This window comes from Crocodylus siamensis, chromosome 6, assembly GCF_052110815.1.
Source record: "Crocodylus siamensis isolate JL-2025a chromosome 6, ASM5211081v1, whole genome shotgun sequence".
NCBI lineage: Eukaryota > Metazoa > Chordata > Crocodylia > Crocodylidae > Crocodylus > Crocodylus siamensis.
In genome coordinates this window covers 47,151,594-47,163,772 of record NC_143400.1, presented here as the reverse complement: position 1 = coordinate 47,163,772, position 12,179 = coordinate 47,151,594, and the positions used below count along the sequence as shown (strand labels likewise).

Genomic DNA, 12,179 nt, shown 5'->3' with positions numbered 1-12,179 from the left:
TGCCTTGTGGTCAGCAGCTTTCACCGGGCCACAGATTAAAGCCTTTATTCACCTGCAAATCCAGTGCTCCCCAAGATCTAAATATAGTCACCCTAAAAACATCCAGTGTGGCTTCATCATGGGCATGTCTTCTCTTAACCAGACTCATCTCCTTTCATTCAGGTAACTCACCACCCGGATAAGGAAGAAGAGGTTGACATTGTATAACTTGACTTCCAAAAGGCCTTTGATCCAGCATTCCACAATGTTGTCATGAGTAAATTGGAGAACTGTGGACTCAACCCTGAAACAGTTAAGTGGATATGGAGCTGGTTCCCAGAGAGTTCTAATGACTGGATCTCTGTCATCTTAGTGCAACATGGTCAATGGTGCCGCTCAGGGGTCAGTGCTTGGTCCAGTGCCTTTCAACATCTTCACCAATGATTTGGATGTGGTGGTAAGGAGCTCACTGCCCAAGTTCAAAGATGACACCAAGTTATGGAGAAGTGTGGTCACGCTTGAAGATAGCCTGCAGATATAGGCAGACCTAGGTAGGCTAGCAAGTTGAGCAGATAGGAATCAAATCAAGTTCAGTGTTGAGAAATGTTAAGTGATCTATCTGGGGACAAACACCCACCCACACACACACCTACAAGCTAGGCATTGCCAAACTGACCAGCACAACAAATGAAAGGGACCTGTGGGTAATAAGAGAGAGAATGAATTTGAGCTGGCAGTGTGATGCTATAGCCAAAGGGCAAATAACAATCTGGCATGCATCAATCAATGCATCTCCAGAAAAAGCAGGGAAGTGATTCTTCCAAGTGATGGTGGTCCTCATTCCATACCAATAGGTTAGACGTTACAGCCCTCATCTTCAAATGAGGAGGGGGAGGAGAGGAGGCATCCCCTTAGAAAAAAAGAAAAAACAAAAAACCCCAAAAGCAAACAAACAAAAAAGGCAAAAAAATTATTTTCCATTCAACAATGAGCAGGGGCCCAAACACATATTACAACCCTAAGTGTTGAGGGACCTAGCCTGTACACTATGGTGTATATTGGAGTGAACCTTTATCTATCGCTATTTGAATATGCTTGTGCAGCATACTAGATTGATTCCAACAAATCTGTTTTCTCAAGTCAATGCTCCAATCTGAATAATCATTGTAACTCCCTAGAGCAAAAACTGGAAAAGAAAAGGTGACTTGTTTCATATACTCCTTGCTATAGTTACTTCAGCAGTATTCATGCTTTTCATACATCTTGGCTCTTACAATGACTCTAAAAAAGTTTCAACTGAGGATGTCCATGACAGTACATACATTGTTCCTGTTAAAAGAGAACATAATTATTGATAGACTAAATGTCCATGCCAAACAGTTACATGACATAGGAATCTTTTAAAAACACATTTTCCATTAGCAAATGACATTTTTTTCCAAATGTTGAAATACATTCACATGCATTACGTTTTCGACAGTAAGTTCCCCAGAGCTACCTTTACTTCCATGTTTCTCAGGCTGTAGATGATAGGATTTAACATGGGAGTTAAAATACTGTACTGGATGGAGAAGAGTCTGTCAAGAACCACTGAAGAGTCTGAACTGGGTTTCAGATATCTGGCAAAACCAGCCCCATAATACAAAACAACAACAGTGAGGTGGGAGCTGCAAGTAGAGAAGGCTTTATCCCTACCCTCACCAGAGCGTATCCTCAGGATGGTTGAGATGATAAGGAAGTAAGAGATGAGGATGATGGACAATGTGGTTAAACATATAATCATACCTAAAGTGAGGAATGTCATCTTACTTATAAAGGTGTCTGTGCAGGACACTTCTAGTAGAGATGGGAGCTCACAACTGAAATTATCGAGTTCATAGGGCCCACAGAAATCTAAATGTAACACAGAAGCAGTGTTTGTCAGTGAATAAAATATGCTAATCAGCCATGCACCACCCACTAGCCTAATACAGATTTGTTTATTCATGTTTGTCCCATAATTCAGTGGGTCACAGATGGCGGTATATCGATCATAGGCCATTGCTGATAGTGTTAAAGTTTCTGCACAGGATGCCAGAAAAATTAAGCTCATCTGAGCAAGGCAGCCATGGAGAGAAATGGTTTTCTCATCAACTATAAAATTTTGCAACATCTTTGGGACAGTGACTGAGGAGTAGCACATGTCCAGGAAGGATAAATGGAATAGGAAAGTATACATCACAGTGTGCAGGTGAGGATCAGACCTTACTACTACCATGATCACCCCATTCCCCACCACAGTTACTAGGTAAATAAGTAGAAACACCACAAACAGGAGAGGCTGGAGCTCTGGGTCACTGGAAACACCTGCCAGAACAAAATAGCTGACAGTTGTGTGGTTCCCCATGGCCAGTTGTTCTCCAAACCCTGGACCTAAAAGAAAAAATGAGTACATATATAAATAAATAAAGAAATCCATTACCGTTGTAACAGCGTGTTACCCCCAGAGGCTTTCAAGAATGCCTGGAAGCACCACAAAGTCCCTCTTTACTTTGACTTTTCTTCTGGGAACAGCCTTCCCTTCACTCACCTGCCATAACTTGTTACTTTGCGTTCTTAAAATGGCGGCTGCCCCAGGGCTTCCCAGATCTGGTCTTGGTTCTCAAACATTTGGAGGTAATGACCTCCTGCCAGAAGGGCTATTTTGCAAAACTCCAACCTCCCCTGATGGTGCCCCATTCCTCACAGGTGTGATCTGCATCTTCTGCTCACTCTGTTGGGGTCTCAGTCATGGTTTCTGCCCCTGTTATGTAGCTAAGCCGTCCAGCCCAGACCCACTGTATTAGGCCCGACTTTGAGACTAGTTTCACTCAGTCTCCTCTGAGCCCCTGGCCCTGTATAGCTTTCCTCCCTGTGGTACTGGACTCTCTGTCCCCCTGTAGCTTCACCCCTGTGGCACTGGGCTCTCTGGCCCCCTGTAGCTGTGCACCTGTGGTCACTAATGAGGCTTTTAGCTCCCTAAAGTCTCAGCCACAAACTACCAGGCTAAACTGCAAGATATACACTAAAGCCTTAGGCTACAACAGAGAAAAATAATTGGAGCATTTATTCTGCATAACCCTGACTACACATCCCTGAGTCACTCTGCTTGGTGCTCTCACTTGCAGAGCTACTTCAGTTTCTCAGAGCCTTCAGGAGCCCACCCTGTGCCACAGCCTGCTCTGGCTCCCTGGCTAGCTCAGCCCAGGCTTTTTATTGCTCTGGCCTGAGCTACCACACAGTCATGTGACAGCCCCAGTCAGCTGACCAGCCCACAGGGCTATCCTTCTATCCCTGGTCTGCTGGCAGGCTGCGCTGTGAAGACTCTGGTCTTAAAGGGGCTACTTTGCTTCCTAGTAACAGGGCTAAGGTTCCCCATTACAACCATGAACAAAATGGACTTATATATTTATGGGTAAGGATATAGCTATACTGAGGATATAGCAATATATATCTTATATTGTCATTCTGACTAAAAATCCAAGTTTCTAAATATCTGTCAATGAAAAAAAATGGATTTTTGAGGGGAAAAATCAGCTTTTTCCAATCTTCAGGTATATTCTTGCCTTAAGTTTATTAGTATCAAATAATGTACATGTCCTTCCTGATGATGACAGGATAAAGAGTTTAAGAAGATTACATGTATTTTCATTCAGATAATTATGTAACCAGAGGGGGATAATGGAGGGAGAGTGAAGGTACGTGAGAAAGGAAAGCTGTTCCAATTTTTTTATTTAATTATTTTTCGTTTATACTTGGGAGCCAGATGCAATGTGTCACTTAAAAAACAAAAACAGAGCTGTCTGTTGAACGACTTAGTTTCCCCTTGGATTATATCAAGAAGTCTCATTAAAGCCACTGGAGGACAAGTGACTGCCAAATTCTGGTTCTGAGAATCAATTTCCATTTCATCTCTTCTTATACAAGACACACTCACATGCCAAAATGTAGTTGCAAAAGTGACTATTTGAAATTCCTGTTGCATGCAATTTAGAAGTGCCAAGATAGGCCCAGCACTTCAGCACTGTTGCCAACAGTGTAATTAAAGAAAAAATGAAATCAAGAAACCCGATATTAGAGGAAGAAGTTCTTCCACCTAGTAACCCAATAATTCAATCATTAGGACAGTGGTCTAAGGGTGGAGATGTCAATTTATCCTTCACCCTTGTACCTAGCCTTCCCTGTAGGGAGGATTTGAAACAAGCTCCCTTATCCAGAATTTTATCCACTGGGCAGCCAACAAGGAATAATATGTGATGCCAGGGCTGGAATGAGCCAAAAATAGGCTGGATTAATGAGATGGACACAGCTCCAAAAGAAAGAGGGCTGTGGGTTTCTGCTCGTATTCCTGTCACCCAGTGGGGCAAAAGCTGAGGCACGGAGAGCACATTCTTAGTAGCAGACATATGACATTAACTTTCCCTGCTTGCCTTTCCTGTCTGTCTTCTTCTTAGTGGTTTTTTTTGTTTGTTTGTTTGGTTTTTTTTGGAGAGTGTGAATGTTGGGTCCATTTTACTCTATTGGCTCCTTTATTTTTGAAGCCTGAAATACTAAAATGTGCTGGACTATGTAAGCCATATCCTTTGTATGTAGGCTTCAGTGCTTTTCTTGGCCCAGAACAAAACATGAATCATTCCTTGATCAGTCTCTGCTCCTTTCCAGAATTGGTATAATTCTCCAATAGGAAAGGCCTTTTTGTCAGATCTTTTATTTGACCTAGTGTATAGCCTGGAGAAATTGTGGAGACTGTTTTGGGCATCAGGTGGTCTAAGGAAAGGCTCTTGATGCTAGTCCCACAGCTCTCCAAATGATATTGTTCATCCAATTAAAGAGATAACAAAAGAAGTCTTGGTTCTCAGACATTTCCTGGTCCAATCCTGATACATGATCCTCCTGCACCACAGAGGTCCTTATTTCTACACTAAACTAAGGTCTGTCTCTGCCACTGTTGGTTCCATGTAGGGCTCCTTTTTACACAGAAGAAGTCTAAACCAGTGTTATGATGCTCTCTGCATATCAGAGTGGAGAGGAGGCATTTTAACAACCTAGAAGCCGACAGAGCCTGGATATAGAAGAAACAGTGGAACTCTCAGGAAACAGAATTTAGGACATCTCGTGTGTGACATGAAAAAAGTATAATTGTCTAGTGCAGTAAAAAAGGGATGTGCTAGACCTTCCAAAAGGATGTCATTAGAGAAGGAAAATGTCATTCCTTGACTAGCAGATAAATAAATCTCATAGCATATACCAAGAGGAAAAATTAAAGAGCAGAGTTTTCATGTAAAAATAATAGAAAATAGAAACTATAAGGAAGTCCAGGGCATGACTGTTTTCTTTAAGTGGAGGAATCTGGGGAATCATTCCATATGCCCTACACTGTGAAACCTCATAGAAAGGCAAAAATCCTCTCAATAGCACCTCATGCCTTTTTGGCCAATCATAAAAACACAGTTTTTAATACACTGGGGATGAGTCTGGAAACAGTGAAATTCCTGTGACTGCATATAAAATATGCTTTCAAAATTAATATCACAGATTACTTACAAATAAAATAAGAGCAACTCACCTAATAGGGGAAGCAAGATATCAGGTAGTATGAGATGTTAACAGCTTCTACTTTGTTCTTGTCTCCAGTGAGAGAAAGAAAGAGAGGAGAAAGAGAGAGCATACATTTATTCAAAATCTAAATGATTTGAAGTAGAATTCCTGAACAAGAGAATTTATGCTTTGTGGGTAAGAGATAGCCAGAGCAGAAATGAATCTGAAGTACTAAAATCAATTGCATACCAGCAGCTGGATTATTTTTTTTTCTGATGCCCAGATGACCAATTAGTTCATAAGCAAGAATGTTTGGTCCCTTAGGACCTAGTCTTGAGCTCATTCCTTATCCTCTATAGAAATTAAATTAACAGGAACTGTTTGATATAGGTGTGGTTTTAAAACTATCACACAGCCCAGCTCCACCAATGAGAAAAGAACTGTCCCATCATCTCAAGAGAAATTCCAGCTTTGGTACTTTCTCTTCTTTTAACATGTTTGGACTGGAAATATGGATACCAACACTGGCCTAAAAATGGAAGAGTTGTGATTCCAGTCATTTAATATCTTTAGAATGATTGCATTCATAGATTCATAGATGCTAGAGTCAGTAGGGACCTCAATGTATCTTTGAGTCCAACCCCTGGCCTGTGGCAGAAAAAAGTGCTAAGGTCATGTGACCCCAGGCAGGTGCTTGCCCAGTCTCTTCTTGAAGACCGCCAAGGTAGGAGAGAGCACCACCTCCCTTGGAAGCCCATTCCAGATTCTGGCAAGCCTAACCATGATGAATTTCTTCCTAATGTCCAACTTAAATTTGCTTTCTATCAGCTTGTGACCATTGATCCTGGTTATTCCAAGGGGTGCTCTGGTAAACAGAGCATCTCCTTTTCCTTGATGCCACTCCCCGGTGAATTTATATATTGCCACAAGATCGCCACTCAGCCTTCCCTTGCAGAGCCTGAAAAGGTCCAGGTTCCTCAGCCTTTCCTCATAGAGCCTTCCCTTCAGATCTCTAAAGATAGGAGTGGTCCATCTCTGGACCCTCTCAAGGTTGTCTATATCCCTCTTGAATTGCACCTCCCAGAATTGGACACAGTACTCCAGCTATAGCCTGACCAGTGCCACATAGAGGGGAAGCATCACCTCCCTGGACTTGGTCATGATGCATCTACTAATGCCTGACAAAGTGTTGTTAGCTCTGCTAATGACTTTGTGACACTGACAACTTATATTCATCTTGGCCTCCATATTTCTGAACAGGGACCGGGACGTCTTTCCCACTAGAATTGTGGACAAACCCAGGGGAGGCACCACCATGCCTAGGGTCAGAGACAACCTAGTTATGGAACTTTTGGAGGGGCTGGACATTTTTAAATCAGTAGATCCAGATGCTTTTCACCTGAGGGTGCTGAGGAAATTAGTGGGGGTCATAGCAGGGCCCCTGGCACACCTCTATGAGCATTCATGGGGTAAAGGCCAGGCATCAGAGGATTGGAAAAGGGCCAATGTGGTTCCAATTTACAAGAAGGGGAGAAAAGAGGGCCCCAGAAATTATAGGCCAGTCAGTCTTACCTTGGTCCTTGGGAAGACCTTTGTGAAAAGTATCAAGGAGCACATCTGCAGAGGCCCAGCAGGGGAGATAATGTTCAGTGGCAACCAACATGGGTTCATTGAGGACAGGTCCTGCCTGACTAACCTGGTTTCTTTTTATCATCAGGTCACAAAGTCCCTGGACAAGGGTATTGCGGTAGATGTCATCTTCCTGGACTTTAGGAAGGCCCTTGACATGGTTTCCCACCACATTCTCTTAAATAAACTTGGTGACTTATGGCATAAAAGCCTACACAGTCATATGGGTGGCAAATTGGCCAGATGGTCTTCAAGAGGAGGCTGGACAGATACTTGGCTGGGGTAATATGAACCCAGCACCTGTTCCTGCCCGGGGCAGGGGGTCGGACCTGATGATGTGTTTAGGTCCTTTCTGACCCTAAGTACTCTGATACTATGATCTGGGGATCTCTTCTGTTTTTCTTTTCTATGGGACCATCTCCCACCTCTGCCCACACTAACACAGCTTTTTGTCTTTCCCATAAATCAGCCCTCACTCTTTTGTCTCTTTTTCTGTGGAGGATTGGGGTCATTTCCCTATTAAGGTTATATCCCACCCCGAATTTACCTGAACTATGGGGTGTCTGTGTTATTGTCCAGGACTGTCCATATAAACCAATCCCCTGGTCTATTTTTACCCATGTGGGTCAAATGCACAGCATCTGTCTATTCAGTGTTGTCACCACAAGTGTAGCACCCTGGGATGGACAAATGTAACTGTGCCCATAGTGCAGTTCCGTCCCAGCCTTGTTCCACCAAACGGCGACGTACTTCACAGTTTTTGCCATTGAAACACCCATCTAATCCACCTCTCCCTGACCTTGAAGTCCAGGTTTCTAAGCACAGGATACCCAGAGGGAAGAGTCCTCCAGTCTGGCTCACCCCTTGGCCAGTTATTGTGATTTTTCATCCTGGCTGTGGCCAATGTTGTTTCTGATCTCTCATCTGGCTTGTAGTTACGGGTCAGGTTGCCATCTGTCTTCCCCAGTGTCAGCTCCAGCTCAGTCCACTGGTCCTGATCACATCCTGCAGGACCTTCTGTGCACATAGAGGCTTCCCTGGTTCTTTCTCTGCCCAGCAAGTTCTCTCTGCAATTTTGGGATCTTCCTTTTTCTTGCTGGGATCCATCTCAGGTTGTAGTCCCCCTCACTTCCCCCCCCCCCACTTCCTCCATGGCTCTTTTTGTGTCCTTTGTGCTCTTAGGAGGCTGGCTTTGTCAGCTTTATGTCTAAGACAGAGCTTCTCCTCTGCAAGCTCCCACTGTCTTTCCTTCGGCCTTCAGTACCTGCACCATCACTGCATTGTGAGCGGTGAAGTACAGAATGTCTTTCTTTTCAGATTCCTGGATTCCTTTTCTGTTGCCAGAGATCTGGGGTGATGAAGGAGAAGCATAAGATGACAAACCTGGGAGAGGGCCTGTATTGGAATGTTCTTGCTTCCCGTCTGGCAGGATGTGTGCAATCCTCCTCATTATCATTTTCGTGCCATAGGATCTCAAAGGGATTCTTCAGCTATTCATTAATTAGTTTACTGACTGGTAACTTACATTTGGTGCCATGTTGCTTACATAAAAAGTTAAATCTTCTCCCATCTTTACATCATTATCTCACCATTGATCCTTTTACACACACTCATATATAAAAGCTGGGCAGAGTTCATTCACTTATGTCAAGCAGAAAGATACAAGTTTTCGAGTCACAAGACAAGACTAACATGGTTACATTTCACTATTATTATACTCTATGTTTCACAGTTTCATAGTTTCTAGGGTCGGAAGGGACCTGAGCAGATCATCTAGTCCGACCCCCTGCCATGGCAGGAAAGAATACTGGGGTCAAACGACCCCAGCAAGATGGTCATCTAACCTCCTCTTAAACACCCCCCGGGTAGAAGCCTGCACCACTTCTCTTGGAAGTTGGTTTCAGACCCTAGCCGCCCTGACAGTGAAGTAGTGATGTTAACATCAGCTACATTAGTTCAGTTAATTCTACATTGGCAGGGAGCTAGGCTGAGTGCTTCTGGGTCAGGTCCCAACAAGATGGGCAATGTAACCATGAAATAAGATTTTTTTTTTATCCTTCCAACTGAGGAAAATCCTCTATTAGAGTGTTACCCAACTACAACACTGGGTGGAGGAATTCATGGGATTAAGGCCAGGAAGCCCATGGTTAGTGCTCATGATTGCAAATGTCCCCCTCGGCCATGTCCACCTGTTGGCAATCTTCAGCCCTCCTATTTCTAGCATAGGGGCACTTACTGTTCTAGCGGGGGAAATAGAATCAACTCCAAACACTGTTCATACAAGTCATTTCAGTTGTCTCTTAGATGCAGTAAAGTTCTACTCTGAAAGTCAGAAAACTTGTTTGTTTTTTTTCCCTAACATTGAGGGAAGTGGAATCAGGTGGTAAGAAGATGTACAGATCAGGGGTTAAATTACTCAAATATTAGATCTTGTACCAAATACAGAATAGCAGAAATGAAGATGTTTTATTACAAAATCTAAAAGGAATACAAATGTGTATGACTAGAAAGAACCTCCTGCATCCATATTTAGCAGATTCTGCAACCCTGTATTCTGCTACCCTGTGGGTTTATCCACACCTGCCTGGCTCCTTGGCCACTGGAGCATGTTTTAGGGAGCTTTGCTGTGGTAGGCAGAACCTGGCGGTTCTGATAAACATCCCAGACTCCATTTTCATCAACACATCTCTCTCACTCCCTGGTGCACCCAAAGGTGATGGTGAAGCATGAAACAAAGTGCACTTCCATATAGCATGTCAGTTGGGGAAAGAGCTATCGTGCCCCAAAATGAATTTCTGGTGCCTAGATTCATCTGGGGGTACAGGACAGTGCAGCCCCAAAAAGTGCAATGGGATTTTTTTTTTTAGAATATTGTATTGGCACAACATAACTATACAATGTCAAACTGCTCAGCCTGAGATATCACATAGGGATAAAAGGGGTAAATGGGCAGTGGCAGAGGAATGAAGCCTTGAACCTGAGGCCTGAGGACACAGGTCTGGGAGACCAGAAGGACACAAAAAAGGGTGGTGTCCCATTTAAACAGGCATAACATTAAAGGACATGCAGGCAACAGGTGTGATAATGCATTTAGGATTAGGCTAGTCTGGGAGCTATTTGAGTAGCCCTTTGAGCAGAAAACTGGTTGTGCCTGGGTAGACTCCCTTTATAGGTGTGCCTAGTGGGACAATATCCAGTGTTTCTATCCTGGCTGGTCTCAAGTACACCTGCAGTGCAGAAGAAGTCTATGTCCTGTTCCTTAGGATAGCTGCCAGGAGCTAGATGTTTGATTCTTCCTGCTGGTACTGAATGGGGATGTACTGACCATTTTAAGTAGGCAATATGTTGGCCAACCAGGCATGCAGCAATGTAGGTATCCTGGATGTGTACTTGCTTCTAAATAACAAAACAGAAGGCCAGAAAACCATGAGTAGTCAGAGCATTTTCTGCCACTTCTTTTGTAGTTGAGCAAATTCCCCCAGCTTTTAACGTTATTGGACAAAACGGATGGAGAGCAATACAGTAGGGAAATTTCTGCTCTAATATTAAAGACAAGATACCAGTGTGGAAAACACGAACTGCTTCCTTCCAGAGAAGCATCCTTCTTAATGAGCCATGTACTCTCTGACTTACAAAAAATGGCTGATCATACAGAAGCCCATCACAGGTTATATCATAGGCTAAATATAATAGAATTCACGTAGTAAATAGTGTATAATGTAAAAGGTAGGCATGCCTTCCACTGCCGTTACCCCCAGCAGCAGTGTCTTAAAAAGAGAGAATTCCACTCAGTCCTTGTAATATTGAATATATCTGCATACAGCATGCAGCTATCCCCCCAAAATTAACCTTTCCAAGTTAACTTGTGTGGCTTAAGCAGGATGGGAGGAGGCAGGAGAAATGATGTTCTGCCCAGAATAAAAGCATTCAGATGCTGTAAAATGGCTGCTGCTTCTTGTCCTTATAATGAAACAGGTGTTAATCATCCCCTCTCCTTCTTAATTGTCATGTGGTTCCACTAAAAATCTACCCTTCTTTGGCAATTTTGTGGCCTGTTAGCTTCTTTTGGTGTCTGATTTCATAGCCCTATTCACTGGGTACCTATACACATGCTGGATGTCTGCACCAGTGCGTGAGGATTAGACTTGATTAATCCAGGGAAAAATCTGCTGGAGCATGCTAATTGACATGTTTCAGTGGTCTAGGAATCATGTGTATTCAGCTCAAATAATTTGCATGATCTTTTTCTCTCTGTCTCACCCATATTATTATGCTGAACTCCAGCCAAGTCAATCTGTCTTTGCCCATCCTGGTTTTATAGTATTTATATATGCACAATTTATGAAGATGTGCCCTGAAATTCCCTGGAAAACATCCCTTTCAGCAGGCAAAGCCAGGAAGGCACTCAAGAGACATGAGGGACCTGATCCAACACAAATTCCTAAGGCATGCAGGATTGAGCCCTTGAGCCTCTGGAGCATCACCTGTCTAAGGCAGATGAAGAGTGTGGATAGCTCTCAGCTTCCTATATTCTTTCTCGACAGAGGAAAACGATTTTGACCACGGAAAGCAGCATAATCTATTATCACCTTTCTTGTGACTACAGATTTTTACCATTTGTTGCATGGCAATGAGTATGGATGTCTGCTTGCTTGGACATTGGGCCTCCATGCTATTTTTTTAAGGGGGCAAACAGAGTGTCTGTTCCTACACTGAGAGTCTACATTTCACTTTTTCCTTTTCCTCCCTTTAGCTCTTTTCTCAGTCCTGCCTTATCCACGCACCTCTTCACCTCAAAATATCTCATTCAATCCCTCCTCTCCTCACTAAGTCAGTCTCCCCAGTCCCATCTTTAGGTCTTGACCCAATCTTCCCACAGCTCCACAGCACAATACTCTCCATATGTCTAATCCCACAATGTGAGAACCGTGCTTAGATATGTTAGGACCACTTTGATTCAAATCCAGTGATGCCAAACCAGTAGGTAGAGGTAAAGTCCATAACTGGACCCAATG

General features: G+C 43.3%; 1 protein-coding gene across 1 annotated transcript; it reads right to left on the bottom strand.

The window, feature by feature from the left end:
- Nucleotides 1–1,444: 1,444 nt before the first annotated feature.
- On the bottom strand, nt 1,445–2,365 carry LOC149862659 (olfactory receptor 2D3-like). The gene has a single exon (XM_090054033.1). It carries the CDS (start codon nt 2,363–2,365, stop codon nt 1,445–1,447), a length of 921 nt encoding a protein of 306 aa, XP_089910159.1.
- Between the last annotated feature and the right edge of the window lie 9,814 nt (nt 2,366–12,179).

Excerpts from the sequence above, each read along its gene's own strand:
- LOC149862659 (XM_090054033.1), bottom strand. The coding sequence starts at position 2,365 with ATGGGGAACCACACAACTGTCAGCTATTTTGTTCTGGCAGGTGTTTCC.